At 37.9% G+C, this 16,712-nt stretch overlaps 1 protein-coding gene across 1 annotated transcript in view; it reads right to left on the bottom strand.

Moving 5' to 3' along the window:
- Positions 1–2,054: 2,054 nt before the first annotated feature.
- Positions 2,055–16,712, bottom strand: part of LONRF2 (LON peptidase N-terminal domain and ring finger 2) — a 96,987-nt gene continuing 82,329 nt past the window's right edge. Inside the window, exons 7-12 of the mRNA XM_082246002.1 lie at positions 16,498–16,612; positions 14,343–14,464; positions 9,643–9,801; positions 6,994–7,156; positions 2,791–2,940; positions 2,055–2,577 (exon numbers count right to left, since the gene is read on the bottom strand). Of these exons, the coding sequence (XP_082102128.1) occupies positions 2,419–2,577; positions 2,791–2,940; positions 6,994–7,156; positions 9,643–9,801; positions 14,343–14,464; positions 16,498–16,612 (868 nt within the window). The 3' untranslated portion in view covers positions 2,055–2,418. The remainder of the gene's footprint in view (positions 2,578–2,790; positions 2,941–6,993; positions 7,157–9,642; positions 9,802–14,342; positions 14,465–16,497; positions 16,613–16,712) is intronic.

Here is a 16,712-nt window from a genome sequence, read left to right as displayed (position 1 = left end):
ACGATCTCTAGTTTGTGTAATAATGTTGTTCCCAAGGAAAATGAAATGGCAACTCTGCCCAAAAAACATTTGAATATAAAAAAATAATACAGTCAAGTCTTCCTCATTCTTTTTTAAGAACACAGCAGGGAAGACATGTAGATATGGTGGATGGACTGCAACAAAGACTTTAGCAACTACTACAAAACATCCATAGGATGTGGGTCTTCTTGCCAGTGGAATTGTGGTACATGTGACAATTCTATAAAATGATGCATGTAAACACAATCAAAGTGTATGCAGACTTGTGTATTTCTACACTATATTGTCTAAATGTATGGCCTAATGTGTAAAATGTATAACATGATATCACTACAAATGTAGAAAGAGGCTAAAAGCATTTTTAACACAGGCACAGAGTGTTGGGAAATGCTGGTTTTCAGAAATATTCTTTAGTTCTTCAAAAGGGTCTTCACAAAACAAGCTATTCAATAGCTACAACAAGAAACAAGAACACTAAGCCCCGTAAACCCTAATAACCAATGAACAGTAATCACACTTTTCTTGGGTATTAAAGTACCTATTAGTAATCAGTTCAAAGAATGTCCATCCTAGGTTGGATTTTACAGTTAGCAAAAGCAACATGGCACAAGAGGCTAATCCATATTTGTTGTGGAGGAAAAACAATGTATCACATTTTAGGATTAGTTTAGAATTATCAAGTGTGCACATACCCTGAAAGAAGGAAAAAGCTTCTGATGACTGTAAAAAGATATCCAACTCTTTATAGGCATTACCTGTTACATGGTTCATGTTATGAGATCAGATAACAGCAGAATTAATACGTGAATGGTAATGCGCTCTAGCCAAAGGAAACTCATTTAGCACCTATTATTTTATATGAACTATCCTTTCAAATGATCTGCTTGTTCGAGGGGTAGATGTGTCTACTTTTATTTAACTTTCAGATGATGCAGATGATAGGAAAGTGATATTATTAAATGGCCTGTGTCATATGAAAGCTGACACTAGATTGCACAACCATATTGCCTGAAAGTTTCCACTCAACACAAGGCATCCAATATTCATGAACTCTCTAGCTAGTTACATGTGGAGATAATAAAATGCAAACAAAGGGCTATCTCAGGTAGGGCAAAGTCATACAGGCTTCCTGGATGACAAGTTTAGTACCTGAAAATATGTTCTAAACATAATATATAGAAGACTTTTACTAGAATTTAGTCTAGGGATCAGATATTTACCTAGTCATTAAAAAAGAAAGACTGAATATCCGTTAAGTTCCATCTCATAATTCCTTGAACTATGGTCTAGATCAGTGATGGCGAACCTTGGCACCCCAGATGTTTTAGAACTACATTTCCCATGAAGCTTAACTATACTGCAGAGTGCATGAGCATCATGGGAAATGTAGTTCCAAAACATCTGGGGTGCCAAGGTTCGTCATCACTGCTCTAGATGAAAGCAAAATTAATTCCCTAGGGACAAATCCCCTGAGCAAAATAAATCCCCTGGGGTCGCAATTTTGCCACACTAGCGTGATTTTCCTTCCGTTTCAGCTAATTTTTTTCTTACATGCACCATTTTTTAGAGTTTAGTATGAGGAGCCCACTGTAGGTTTCGTTTTCAACTTCACAATAATTTAACAAAAAGATCCCCAGTATAACATAATGTTTGAAATCTGTATCTGTGGTTCTAAAGTCAAAACACTTTTTCCCTTAATGCATTCTTTACATTAAGGTAAACCCTCCCCACTACATGTTTCCGCCCCTCCATCCCTACACATTTACCTGCCTGCTCTCATGATCTAGCGCTGTCCTTTTTAAAGCCCCGCTTTTCCTTTCGTGGCCTCGCAAGAGACTCTGAGAGCAGTTGGAGCAACAGGCTCCTGCTGCTGTCAGTCAAACTCCTATGAGGAGTGAGAGAGGGTGGGGCTTACTGGCGCTGTGTGTGTCTATGGACACACACAGACCGGATTGGGAGCAATTTAGTACGGGTGCCCCCTCAGCTCATGGCTCATTGCAACACAATCATGGCTTTGAATAATGTTGGTCTTTTTCCTGTACAACTAGGGGTATTAAATATTTGTTCTCTCCCACTCCTGCCTCTAAACAAACATTATACGACACGCTATGAGATACAGAATTTGACACAAAAAAAAGCACTTCAGGAGATGGTTACCATCAAACTTTTTTTCATGAGATGATGACCTGATAGTAACCAAGTACCTGCTTAGTGCCTGGAGGCTAAATATAAACCAGGTAGAAGTGTTGTTCATTCATTGACACTACAAGGTATTTTCACAATAAGATCAAAAGGAAAATTCCCAGAATGTCATAAAAGTGTCTCTCAGTGCAGAGAAAGTCTTTTTTTTTTTAAAGAAAAAAAAGCATAAGTCATGGCACCAGATGGAAGCCTCTGTCATCTGGGTCTTTTGTGGGTGACAAATAATAAAACACGTCTGATAGCATGTAGGCGATCCTTCAAGGACGTCATCGCCAGGATGGTTAGCTGTGCCTTGTTTTCTAGAGGCAAAACTGCCAGCATCCACCAACACCAGGCTGGGCCACTTGGACTGCTCTGAAAGAGAAACAGATATCAGTTTATTCTTCCCTTACTACTTGCTACACCCTTTGAACATTACTGGGAAAAATATGTGCCTACAGATAAGAGTTTGCCTATCTTGTATAGCAAAGGACTAACTATATAAAGGACTGTATGATTTACCTAGTTCACACATACAATGGAACAATGTTTTCATGTGCACTACTTTGTTTAACACTATACACTTACCTGTGGATCAGATTCTTTGCTTGGCATGGGCCCAAAATGGTTAAGGATTTGTGCTTTGAGATTGTCCTTTAGAGAGGTAAACCAGCCAAAAGCTTGATCATAGACAGCATTGTGTAACAGAAGTAGATCCTCATATTCCTGTCCTTCTACCTGTAGGATATACACAAACAAAAGAAACACATGACAATAACCTTCTGTAAAAGGGGATAAATACTGTAAAGAATTTAGAAGCTGATTTTGCATAGTTCTGGAGCCAGTCAGTCAAACCTAGAATATAACACATCTGAAACCCGAAGCAGAATAACTCTAAAAATATCTGAATTATAGCACTACCATGTACGTTTGTAACAGGAAAAATATATAAATATATGCAACCAACTGCTTAACAAAAAATTGTATTATTTGTAAGAAAATCTTAAATACACTGAACACAGAGCTCTGAGGAAGAGGCGGTGCCTCAAAACGCGTAAGCCTGCACAGCTTCAGGGGACGATTCAATCCCGCTCTTGTTGCTGAGGATTTTATTCTATTGGATGTGCTTTTTATCAAGAAACTCGTTTGTGAGTATTTTTAATCTATTATTTTAATAAACCTGTCTAAGAGATAATGCACTAGGCCGGTGCGCCCTTGTTTTGTTGTCGTTTATAGTGTTTTCCGGTCCACCCTGGTCCAGCGAGGGGCTGCAAGGCTGAAGTATTATCAAGTTGCCGTGTCATCTGTTCTCATCTACAAGCCTACAGTCAGGTTGGACAAGAGGATTGCACCACTCAGAGCGCAGGGAATAGGTGCTGCATCGACAGTACATTTGCTTGTTTGTTTCTGGCCTAACATGCTTATTTTATTATGAGTGGGCTTATACATATATTAATGATCTAGTATGTATTATGCATTTTTTTCACCAGAGCGTTTTTGGGTTATTGGGATCCATTTATTTTTAGCATGTATTCTGTGTCTTTGGGATTTTCCTACAAATAGTACAATTTGTTGGGAAGGAGTTGGTTGCATAGATTGTAAATATATATATATATATATATATATATATATATATATATATATATGTATCCTTTTTCTTCTTATATTTAAACTTCTGTGGTAGCCTAAAAAAATATGTTTTTACAGTAGTTAAAACCTATAAGCTAACTTGATATTTTAATGAGTGGAACAAAATAATGGCCTTTTGACCTAACCTAGAAACAGATACCAGCAGAAGGTAACCACTGGCATTCGTTTTTCAGTAGTACATGGTGGAAGCACATAAAATTTACATCCCACAAGACATAGGTTGAAACAGATTTATATGTTAGAAGTCACATACTTGTCTTATTCATGTGCAAAATAGATAGCGTAATCTGGACCCAATGCACAGAGAAAATACCTGAGCAAATTGCCTGTTTTTCCCTTTTTGAACTTCTAGATCTTGTCCTGCACATTTAGCAATCTGTATCCTGATCTACTATCTTGGTGACAACTCTCGAGTCTCTTGGCTCTTAACCCTGCTCTTCTATTCCGGTAAACATTCAGCTTGTATTCTGGCCTCAACAATTCTGGGCAATGGCTTTCCTTCTAGTTTTTCTCCATCAGCTGTCAACCCAAACCTCCAATGTGCATTCCAAAAAGGTTTTAATGCCAACAACCCTGAACCCCACAGTTTACTGTAGCTATATCTGTCTACCTTCAGCCTTGGCCAGTGGCTATCTCACACTGGCCTATACAACTATGCTATATCATTTGTGAGAGTCATGCAGTGCAGTCTAAATTCTCTCAAGTGGTTCGCTTGAGAAGATCAGGCCAGTTTGGCCATTTGTGGCGACATCAGATTACTATCTTATGTCTAAGGGGCTAGTCAGAAGTTAGAAAATTTGTAACACTTGCAATTGTTCTTCCCCAAAAAAGGCTGTATCAACAATATCTGCCCCCACTACTCTTCTCCTGCTTTCTGATAAAAATTAGCTCATGGATCATTTTGTAATACTTAAAAGAATATCTGCTATCTAAAGTGTATGGGTTATCTTGACTTCATGCCAGTTGTTGTTTTAATGCTGGAGCTCTCGATGACAAGAAATCCTTTTGCTTACCCTAATGCCACTATGTCGCAAAGCATACCTATTAATAAAGCACTGCCTAACACTTAAAGTAGTATTAAACCCAAAAGCAAGCATTTATTATATTGCAGCTTACAATTTCTTAGATATGTGGCTGCATTCATTTTCTTCCTTAGGCTTTCTTTTGTCCAGTTTCATCTGGTGAGCCAGACAGTAAGTCTGTTGTTTTTCAAAAGAAGAAGCTCTCCGGCAGGATGTATCAGTTACAGAGATGGGACAAACCATTTACCACTGACAGGGAGGCTTACAATAATCAGAATTTTTTTTATGTAAAACCTTTAAACCAAAAGGAAAATAAAATATATTTGCTGTAACTGCTTAGGTATGAGCCGGAGTGCTGGAGTTTAGCTTTTATTTGTTAGTGTATTTAAATGTGCTAGTCCATCTAACACTCCCTCCCCCCCAGACTGACAATGCTATCATCCAAAAGGTGCCCCCTGTGTGTATTCATCCAGAGTGGTTTCTCTTGTATATAGAAGGTGTGTTACAGTACTGGCCAGATCACCAGGTGAAAAGAAAGAGAAAAACGCCTAAGAAAAATGATGCAGGCACCACATCTACTGATTGGTAGGCTGCAATATATTACATTTTTGGTTTTGGGTTTTAACACTTCATGCAGAAATACTTACCTTAACCCCTTTGACGACTGGCCCATAGTAAAAATACATCACTATTTTGACGTTAAATACCAGTGTTATGGCAGCAGCTATCTGCCATAGCCCCGTTTTTTACTATGGGCATTTTTTACTATGGGTAATTTTGGGTCAGGTAAAAGCATTCACCACGGGATCACTTTTAGAGGCGGCAGGCAAGGTGCCCCCCCCCCCTCCCGACACTTTCCGGTCATTTCCGGGCCTACTGGAACCATCAGTAAAGCCCGGAAGCGATCCAATGTGGCTGTTTGCTGGGCAGGAAGATGAGCGAGGGCAAAATGGCCCTCACTCGTCTCTATGCCCTTGGAGGAACGGAGCGTCCTCTGATGTCACTTCCAGTTCTCAGGCAAAAACAAATAGTTTTTTAAGTTAAAATGTAAAAAATATTTTTTTTCTTTTGCATTTAAAGGGAAATGAGAGATCTTGGGTCCAAGATCTCTCAAAAGAGGACCTATCATCCTTATTTCTATTACAAGGGATGTTTACATTTCTTGTAAAGTAAAAGTAAAGTGACAGTGTAAAAATAAAAAGTAAAATAAAGAACCCCTCGCCCCCGTGCTCGCATGCAGAAGCAAACACAAAAGTAAGTCATGCACGCATATGTAAACAGTGTTCAAACCACACATGTGACATTGCTGCGATCGTTAGAGCGAGAGCACTAGTTCTAGCACAAGACCTCCTCTGTAACTCTAAACAGATAACCTGAAAAAAAATGTAAAGCGCTGCCTATAAAGATTTTTTAAGTACCGTTGTTTGTCGCTATCCCACAAGCACGCGCAATTTTAAAGCATGACATTTTAGGTATCTATTTACTTGGCGTAACATCATCTTTCACATTATACAAAATAAATTTGGGTAACTATTGTGTTTTGTTTTCATTTTGTTTTTCCCCAAAAAATTGCAAGACCTCTGCGCAAATACTCTGTGACATAAAATATTGCAATGATCAACATTTTATTCTCTAGGGTCCCTGCTAAAAAAAATATATATAATGTTTGGGGTTTCTAGGTAATTTTCTAGCAAAAAATACTAATTTAAACTTGTAAACAAAAAGTCCCAGAAAAGGCCTGGTCAGCAAGTAGACTTAAAAATAATGGTTTAACTACCTCCCAAATATTAAATCCTTAACCTGGCCCAAAAACTTTACCTAGCCCCTGAAGTAAGCCCCCAACACTGAACACTTGACTTCCCCTCAAACCCCCTTGGACCTGACTCTACTAATAACCTAAACTAAGTCCTAACACAGAACTAACTCCTTGTTCTATATACTCTCGCATACCTAACACTGCTACTACAGTGTATACACTCTCATCAGTGATACATTCCGAGTAATATATCTATAATTTAATCTTTCAAGCCAATTTTTAATTTTGGAGTTTGAGTCAGAGAGGGTAATCAAATTGATATTTAACATCTGTATTTGTCAGAATTATTTTTAGTTGTAATACCTTCTTGTCTTCTAAATATTCAATATTTGCAGTGTTGTAGCCATCCCTTTGTCCATGACTCAAGACTTTAAATCTACTCAGGCCAATGGTATCAACTACTGAGCGACCATCTGGAAAAAACTTCACATCCCTCACTTGTAACATGCATCCATAATCTGCAAACCTGAGAACGACAAGAAGAATCTTAGTGGAAATTTGAACAAACACACTGTCTGCAAACAGACCCTATCTAAATGAAAATGAATAAAAATGTAAGGTTGCATGACCAGTAATAACATTACCCATTAGGTATGTTGTTGGGCAAAACAGGAATGAAGACTTAATTAACATGGTTAAATATATCAGGGCCAGTAGAATAATTTGTCAAATGTACTTTTTATTTTCAGTATTGTATAAAGGGCAAGAAGACTAAATTGAATGTGAAAAAAATCATTATTTAATTTTAGGAAGGGGTTCTTCACAGTAAGAGCGGTTAATCCATACCAAATAAAGTAGTAATGGTGAACACAACAGAATTTAAAAGGGTTAGTTCACCTTTTCAAAAAAATGAAAAGGTGAACTAACTCCCAGCACTTTCCCCATCCCTCCAATTACCTTTGCTTGTTCCTTATATGATCTTCATCTTCTAAAGCCCTCTCCAGCTGGTATAACGCTCCAGCATTTTAAAATAGTGAGCGTTCATTGGTCAGCGCTAGCTTCCTGACTGTGCTGACCAATGAGATTCTTTGCTTTGCTCTGGGTCTCAGAAGAAAGGAGTCTCAGAAGGATTTTTGTAGGTCAGTGCAGTCACATAGCCAGTGCCGACCACTGACAGCCTCTAGCGCTGTTTTGTGAGGTTTTAAATGGTTAGATTGTTATACTGGCTGGACAGGGTGGTGGAATTAGGGGATCATATAACATACATCCAGCGGCGACTGAAGGGGTGGCAAGGTTGTTGTGAGTTAATTAACCTTTTCATTTTTTGTAAACTAACCCTTTAAAAATGTATTGGATAATCATACCTTGAGTTAAAATTACTAAAAGGATAAGAGAGCAATATTCTGATCTGGGGAATTTTACCAACTGACCTTGGGGGAGGAGAAATGAAATCATTTTATCCTCCTCTAAGGCGAAATTGGCAAAGGTTGCACAGTTGCCTTCCTCTAGACCAGAGCTGCTAGAGTTGGACATCAGTCTTTTTTTTAAAAAAATATTTAGGGTCAAAGTGTAGTCACAGTTACAAAATTAGTAGCAAACTCTTTAGTACTTTGTTAATCAAAACAAATACTTTTTACTTTATGACAAATACACGATAAGAGAATCTAGGAAGTTAAAGTGTTTCTAAAGGCATTTTTTTTCAAATTAAAATAATAAACATGTTATATTCACCTACTCTGTGCAATGGTATTGCACAGAGCGGCCCCCAAACTCCTCTTTTGGGGTCCCCCGCAGGTGCTCTCTGCTCCTACTCTTCTGTATCTGCCCCCACTTGCTATGGGAGCAGACATGCAGGCTCATCCCTGAGCTGGGCTGTGAGTGCCTTAAGACACACACAGCCTGCCTTGGCCCTGTTCCACGCTATCTGCTCACAGGATTTGATTGACAGCAGCAGAAGCCAATGGCTACCATTGCTGGCTAATAAACCTGTGAGAAGAGAAAAACAGGGGAGAAACTGCAGCTGGGCGAAGTGATGAATTGATACAGGACTCAGGTAAGTCTTTTGGGGGGGGGTGGGGAGACACGCCCAGTGGCAAAACTTTTTATACCTTAATGCAGGGAATACAGTATAAGTTAAAAAAAAGGTTTTAGCTTTAGAACCACTTTAGGAATTATTTATATCTGTGTGTTTATTCAACATCCTATGGGATTTGAACTTTTGATAGGTGGGTTTCTTTTTTTTTTTGCTTGGACTGTCAGCTGAATCTGGGTCACAGGAGTGCAGAAATAAGTGCACACCTGTGATCTAGAAGAGAAGTATCGCTGTGGCCATACTTCTCTTTTAATGTAAGATATTTGCACATATAAGCTCACTGGATTTATGGTAGGGCAAACAGGTATTTCTTTGCATTTATAAAACACATACAATAAAACGCCTTCAACTGTATAATTAAGGCCCCTTTCACATTTGTGCGACTTGGGACTGCAAAGTCACATGACAAGTCGTACTCCATGATTTCCAATGAGTACCGTTCATATCTGTGTGACTTCAAGTTGCAACGATTTCAAAGTATTCCCTGCACTACTTTGGCCTGACTTTGGTGGGTTTTGAGGTATATAGACCTCAACATTTCACAGGCATTTCTTTAAGTCCAATCAAAATCGTGGTTAAAATCTCGTGACTTTTAGGTCACACAAGTGTGAAAGGGGCCTTAGAGACCAAAAGGCAGCAAATAAGGTAAGTTCATTGTTAGGGTTTATATACACTTTAAGTTCTTAGTCTACCAATTTTTTCATTATCCAGTTTCTAAATATTTTTTGCATCATAGATGTTATTACAAATACAATATGGGGGAAATCTGGCATCTGCAATAGTTTCCCCAAAAATGGTAATGGGCAATGAAAAAAGATGTTACTTAATCTAATGTTCACTATTGTTTTGTTTACATATATAAAGGGCCATCAATTTTACTAAATCATATGTAATTACATCCATACATGGTACATACACACCCTTTTAATTCATCAGATATGCACATTCCAAATTGTTTTGTTCCAGTCTCCATGCTCCTCCTGATCATCAGACGATATCGTGGCTCAAACACATGCAGTGGGCAAGGGATTGTTGGAAAGGCCATGGTGCAAACAAATATAGGGACATCTTTATTTAAGCTGTATTAGAAGAACAGAAAATAATCTGTTAATCTTCAGACTGAATAGTACATCCATGCTAGTATGTTAATGGATAAATTAGATGCATACAGCAGCAAGAAAAATATATAAACCCCTTGGAGTTAACTGGTTTTCTGCAGTAATCTGCCATAAAATGTGATCTGATCCCCATCTAAGTCACAATAGACAGACACACTGTGCTTAAGCTGATAACACACAAACCATTCTAATTTCTTGTATTATTATCGAACACACTCATTAAACATCCACAGTGCTGGAGGAAAAAGTAAGGGAACCCTTGGAGTCAATAGCTGGCCGAACATTTTTTGGCAGCAATGACTTCAAGCAATTTTTGATCATTCCTCTTTACAAAACCGCTTCAGCTCTGACACATTTGTAGGATGTCTGGTATGAACGGCTCTCTTGAGGTCTTTCTACAGCATCTCTATGGGGTTAAGGTCTGAACTCTGAATGGGCCATGCCAAAAGGCACATTTTCTTTTTCTGCAGCCAGTCAGTGGTGTATTTGTACTTTGATGCTTAGGGTCATTGTTCTGCTGCATCACCCAATTTCTTCTAAGCTTTATGTGGCGGACAACCACCCTGACATTATCCTGTAGGATATTTTGGTATACTTGGGAATTCATTTTCCCCACAATGATGACAGGTGGTCCAGGCCCTGAAGCAGAAAAGTGATCCCAAATCATGATAATCCCTCCACCATACTTCACCTTTGGGATGATGTTTTGATGTTGGTAAGCTGTGCACTTTTGGCACCATTCATAGTGCTGAGTATTCTTCCCGAACAATTCAACTTTTCTTTTATCAGTTCACAAAACATTTTCCTAGCAGCATTGTGGATTGCCAAGGTGCTCTTTGGCAAATTTCATACATGCAGCAATGTTTTTTTGGAGAGCAGCAGCTTCCTCCATGGTGTTATGTGATGGACACCCTGCCTGTTCATAGGCTTACATAAAGTAGATTCATGAACGAGGATATTTAATAGTTTCAGTGATGTCTTCAAGCTTTTAGCTGTTAGAACTCAATGAGGACTCTGCATTGTGCCTTGGGAGTCATCTTGGCTGGGTGCCTACTTCTAGAGAAAGTAGAAACAGTACTAAACTTTCTTCATTTATAGACAAATAATCTAACTGTTCACTGATGGATGCCTAAACACTTTGCTTTGTATTCTTTTCCAGCATTATGCAGATCAGCTATTCTTGTTTATATGGCCTCATGCACACAGGGTGTTTTTGCAGCTGCTTTTAGGAGCGTCAGATTTTTTTTTTTTGTAGCTTAAAAACGCCCATCCATGTTATCTTATGGCCTCATGCGCACACAGACGTTTTGAAGCTGTAAGTGGCATAGGCGGTTTCAAGCTGCAAAAAAACCCCAGGGCCAGTGTGTTCTGAGAACCAGCATTACAGCTGTAAAAACGTCTAATGCTGCTAAAGGCTGCTTAATGTTGCTTATACAGCGTTAAGCCACATCATACGTTTTTTTTTTAATGTGAAAATCAATGGTTCCCTATGGGAGCCCATTGATTTGAATGGAAGTCGCATCCACGGGGAACTGCACGCCAAAATGGAAAAAAAAAACTGGCGTGGGGGTCCCTCCTGGTTCCAAACCAGGCCCTTCGGGACTGGTTTGGATTTTGAGGGGAACCCTATGCAAAAAAACAGCGTGGGGTCCACCCAAAATCCATATAAGGCCCTTATCTGAGCATGCAGCCGGGCAGGTCAGTAAAGTGGAGGGGACGAGCGAGCGGCCCCACCCCCTCCTGGACCATACCAGGCCACTAAACGTGCATTAACACCAACGGAAAAAGCTACTAAAAGCATGTTTTTACAGCTGCTTTTTCCTGGTGCTGGTAGTGGCGTTTTTCATTTGAATAGGCTGCCTTAACACAATGCACATTACTATGCACAAAAACATATGTTAAATAATGTGCTGGAGAAGACAGGTGTGAATCCAGCCTCAGTGTTCCTAACTGGTTCCTTTTTCTGGCTTATGCGGTAAATAGTGAAAGAAGTAAAGTGCCAGTTATAGCTGTAGCACTCGTTCTAACAAATCTTGTGATGATCTGACATAATGAAACTGATTTTATTGGTTGTTAATAAATTGATATTGATTGGTCATTATATGTTCCTCCTCATATTAATTACACAATAAGCCAATTTTTAAATAACTTAATACAAATATTTCTATCACATTCTGCATACTAACAGACTGAAAAGGACATTCATACACAAAAAAAGATTGCTAAAATGTAGACCTAGTTTACTAAGAAGTTGGTTATTTGCATAATTCCAATAGACCATAGATAACCAGTCTCCATATTTCATTTTCCTTGTTGTGTCTAATGGTGGCCATACAAGGAACAAATGACAATATACAATAATATTAATACATTTACTTATAGAATACTTATTTGATGTTACACAGCAAGTAAAAAAAAAATGCTGGCACATGTATGTTATATGCTCCGTTCCACTTCAGTATGTTATGTACTTCATACTGCTCCAGTCTGTACACTGTACAGTACAGTTACACACTCCACACAGCTCCATTCTTTGTACTCTGTATGTCCTATACTCGACTCTTTGTGCAAAACATATCCTGTCACTGTGTGTTTCCCTTCTTTCCTATTCATCACAATTCTTTCAGTACACACCTGCTAGAATCATAAGAGCCTATATGTAAAGAAGTTGTGATGTACAACCCCAATTCCAAAGAAGTTGTGATGTACAACCACAATTCCATAGGAGTTGGGATGTACAACCCCAATTCCAAAGAAGTTGGGATGCGGTGTAAAATCTACATAAAACAGAGTGCATTGATTTGAAAATCTCATAAACCCATATTTTTTCACAATAGAAAAACATATCAAATGTTTAAACTGAGAAAATGTACCATTTTAAGAAAATAAGGTAATTTTGAAATTGATGACATCTCAAAAAAGTTAGGACAGGGCCATGTTACCAGTGTAGCATCCCCTCTTCTTTAAAACAAAGCTGTAAACATTTGGGAACCGAGGAGACCAGTTACTGGAGTTTTGGGAGAGGAATGTTGTCCCATTCTTGCCTGATATAGGATTCTAACTGCTCAACAGTCGTAGATGCAGTATGTGGTTTAGCACTGTCCTGCTGAAATATGCAAGGCCTTCCCTGAAAAAGAGGATGTCTGGATGGGAGCATACGCTGCTCTAAACTAGATAAATCTGTCAGCATTGATAGTGACTTTCCAGATGTGCAGGCTTCCCTTTCCATATGCACTAATGCACCTCCCATGCAGGTTTTTGATAACAAGATCCCGCAGAACAATTTTCCACTTTGCAACAGACCATTTAAAATGAGCTGTGGCTCAGACAAGACGGCAGCGTTTCTGGATCATGTTCAGATATGGCTTCTTCTTTGCATGGTAGAGCTTTACCTTGCATTTTTGGATGGATGGCATGGTGGACTGTGTTTACAGACAATGATTTCTGTAAGTATTCCTGAGCTCATGCAGTGATGTCCATCACAGAATCATGCCGTTTTTAATGCAGGGCCGGAAGATCACAGGCATCCAATATTGCATTTAGACATTTTCCCTAGTGCAAAGAGATTTCTCCAGATTCTTCATGACATCATGTACTGTAGATTATGATATACAGTATTTAAAGTCTTTGCACTTTTATATTAAGAAACACTATTCTGAAATGATTTGAAAATTTTAGACGCAGCTGTTCAAAAATTCTCTAAGATGCACTTTTTATACCCAATCATGTTACTGACCTGTTGCAAATAAACCTAATTAGCTGTAAAATGTTCTTCCAGCTCTTCCTTGTTAGTACCACTTACTTTGCCAGCTTTTTGTTTCAAACGTGTAAACATTTAATATGTTTTTCATTTTCCATCATTAATAAATTTTGGGTTTATGAGATTTGCAGATCATTGCGTTCTGTTTTTATGTTGATCTTACACTATGCCCCAACTTTTTTTGAATTGGGGTTATATTACAAAGTCGGACTTCAATAATTTCTCCCAATCCCATTTATAGAGTTCTGATATAAAAATGTACACATTTTAAAATGTACACATTTGTTGTGTTGTAGCTGTAGTGTTCACTACTTGACAAAAATGTGTCATTTTCAAGATTTGGTGGATTTACCCAAAACTTGAGATGTTGTTTCAAAAATGAAAGCATTTCTTAGAGTGCTGATCATGTGTAAGCCTTCATGGCATTTTGTGGTTTCTACCCTTAGGTAGCACTTTTCTATTTTTAGAATGGCTGACGGTCTCACTTTTAGGTTACCAAGATCAGCTATCTAATAGAGACACCGAAAAAGAAATTTCAGAAAGGATGAGTTTGAAACCTAAAAATTAGTATATTACAAAGACTTTAATAAAGTCTCAGATATATGTTGATTTTTATGCAAGACTAAACTAAAATGTCAATGATCGATACTAAAATTTTAGGTATTGCAGAAAACTACCATGTGCTTTAATGACTTTCCCTTATCTGTAAACTGTGGGAAGTCACCCTGCATTAGCAACTTACTTTGATAATTCTTTAATTTCCTCATCATATAATTTCTTTCTCTCAGTTACTTCTTCTGGTAGGTATCGATTAATCAGTTCTTCTGTCAGAAGGGTCTTCTTATATGCTCTACTTGCAAGGTACTAGAGATTTAAAAATAAAATTGTCAGGGTTAACATACTTCCAGTGAAAAATTATTATTTTCTCATTATTGTGGTTTAAGTTTAAATAATTACAATAACACTAGCATGAAACACAAGAGAACTTTCAAGATTGTTTAAAACATACTGTACTGTATTTATACTACACAAATTACGAAGAAAACTATCCCAATTAGAGCTCTAACTTTAGCTGTAAGGGCTGGTCAATAAAGTACTTTTCAACCTGTGTAATTACCGGTGGGCCACTAGCTCTTTTAAGCTTGTTTTAAATTTATATTTTTGGTGAGATATATGCACTTAAGCTGCCAAGCCTACACATCTGCTGCACCAATTGTTAAGGGTCCCTGGTGGATTTATAATACTGTATTTTCTGGCGTATAAGACTACTTTTGAACCTCAAAAAAATCCCCCAAAAATGGGGGGCCGTCTTATACGCCGAGTATAATATCTGCAAGGTAACCTAAGTATAAGTATTACCGGTAGATGAAAATTAGGGGGGGTCGTCTTATATGCCCAGTCGTCTTATACGCCGGAAAATACGGTACATTTTAGGATTTGAAAAATGCAACAAGAGTATGGCAACCCCTCTCTTGTGGCAGCAGAAGTGAAGCTTTAAACCTGGGGTGTCCAACCTGTGACCCATGGCGGCAATGAATGCGGCCCAACACAAAATCGTAAACTTACTTAAAAATTTTGATTTTTCTTTGTTTTTTTTGGGGGGGGTTATAAAAATGCATTTACACTGAGTGTACACATCTGGCCCTAATAAAAATTTGACAGTGTCTCTTCACTGGACTTAAGTTATAGGTTATAGGTTTTATCATCCCAAAGAAAAATATCCCACTCTTCACAATCACGCCTTATTCATGTCATCAGTTTTCAGCAGCACCTATATTTGTGAGCAACTATTTTCAAGGATAAGGCACATGAAGGGCAAAATTAGAAACCAAAATTCCTGCTGATCACTTTGAGAATTCATTGAGAATTGCTATTAAATCCATTGAACCAGATATTGATGCGTTAGTTTATCAAAAACAGTGTCAAATATCTCCCTAGTTTTAAGTTGCCCTCTTTCAATTTTGAATTTAAAAAATATTACAAAAAATAGATATAGATTACTTATCTCTATTAGTTAACTTGTGATCTGCCTGACTTTTTCTGCTCATCAGCTATGCTTATTGTTAGTGTATTTTATGTGTGGCCAAGACAATTCCTCTTCTTCTAATGTGGCCCAGGAAGGTCAAAATGTTGACACCCGTGCTTTATGCCTAGTATATAAAGTCAAAAAATCAGATGGCTAGTACTGTTTTTGAAGCGATCATACAATAATCTGATCGTTAGAACACAGTTTTCAAGAGCTGATCACGACAGTTCATGCTAATTTTTCCAAAGCGACAAATACAAAACATTTTTTCTGTACGATACCAAACCAAATGATTTTCATGCAATCAGTACAGTATTCGTTTGAAAAAATCGGAAGACCAAGACTACACATGCTCGGAAACCATAAAATACATTACAATACAACACATTACATCACTTCCGAAGTTGTATTCTGTAGTAAGAGAATTTTCGTAACTTTAGCAATTTATTGGTTTTTGATTTGAGACTAGCATGCAAAAAAAAAAAAAAAAAAAAAGCAGATGATCGTTCGTCCAATATTCTCATTGTGTGTATAAAGCATTAATCGTATCAAATATCACTGACACCCAAGTCCATTTTTGGGGATTTGTGTAGTAATGGTGGGTGTTACGTGACAATAACCCAAGTCCTCTTATTCCGAAATTGCTTTATGATGAAAATAATCTGTATAATGACTGGCCCGAAGAAACCGCTTGAACCACCCCTTAAATGCCCAACGAAAGAAATATGGAAAATATCTATTCTCAGGGATGCTGGACACTGAGCAATCCTGATTTTAAAGAAAAAGACTACTTGCCACAGTACTGTGTATGACCATGTGACAGTGACATGTTAATACAAAATCTATTATGGAATAACATCAATCATCTCACCTGAGACAGGTTCTCTTTGCAAAGGGGACAATGCGGATTGTGGTCCAAGCAACGCTCAAGGCATTTGAGGCAGAATGTGTGTCCACATGGAGTGGCTACAGGCTCATAAAATAGTCTGCAACAGGTAAAAGAGAATATTTTAATGCAAAGTACTTTTGTTTCTTTTTTAGTTTTATATATGTTCTGTGACTAAAACCATTTTTATAATGCACATA

Source organism: Pelophylax lessonae (assembly GCF_965119305.1).
Source record: "Pelophylax lessonae genome assembly, chromosome: 2".
In the NCBI taxonomy this organism is placed as follows: domain Eukaryota; kingdom Metazoa; phylum Chordata; class Amphibia; order Anura; family Ranidae; genus Pelophylax; species Pelophylax lessonae.
The sequence above is the reverse complement of the archived record's forward strand: the minus strand, read 5'-3'. Positions and strand labels throughout refer to the sequence as shown.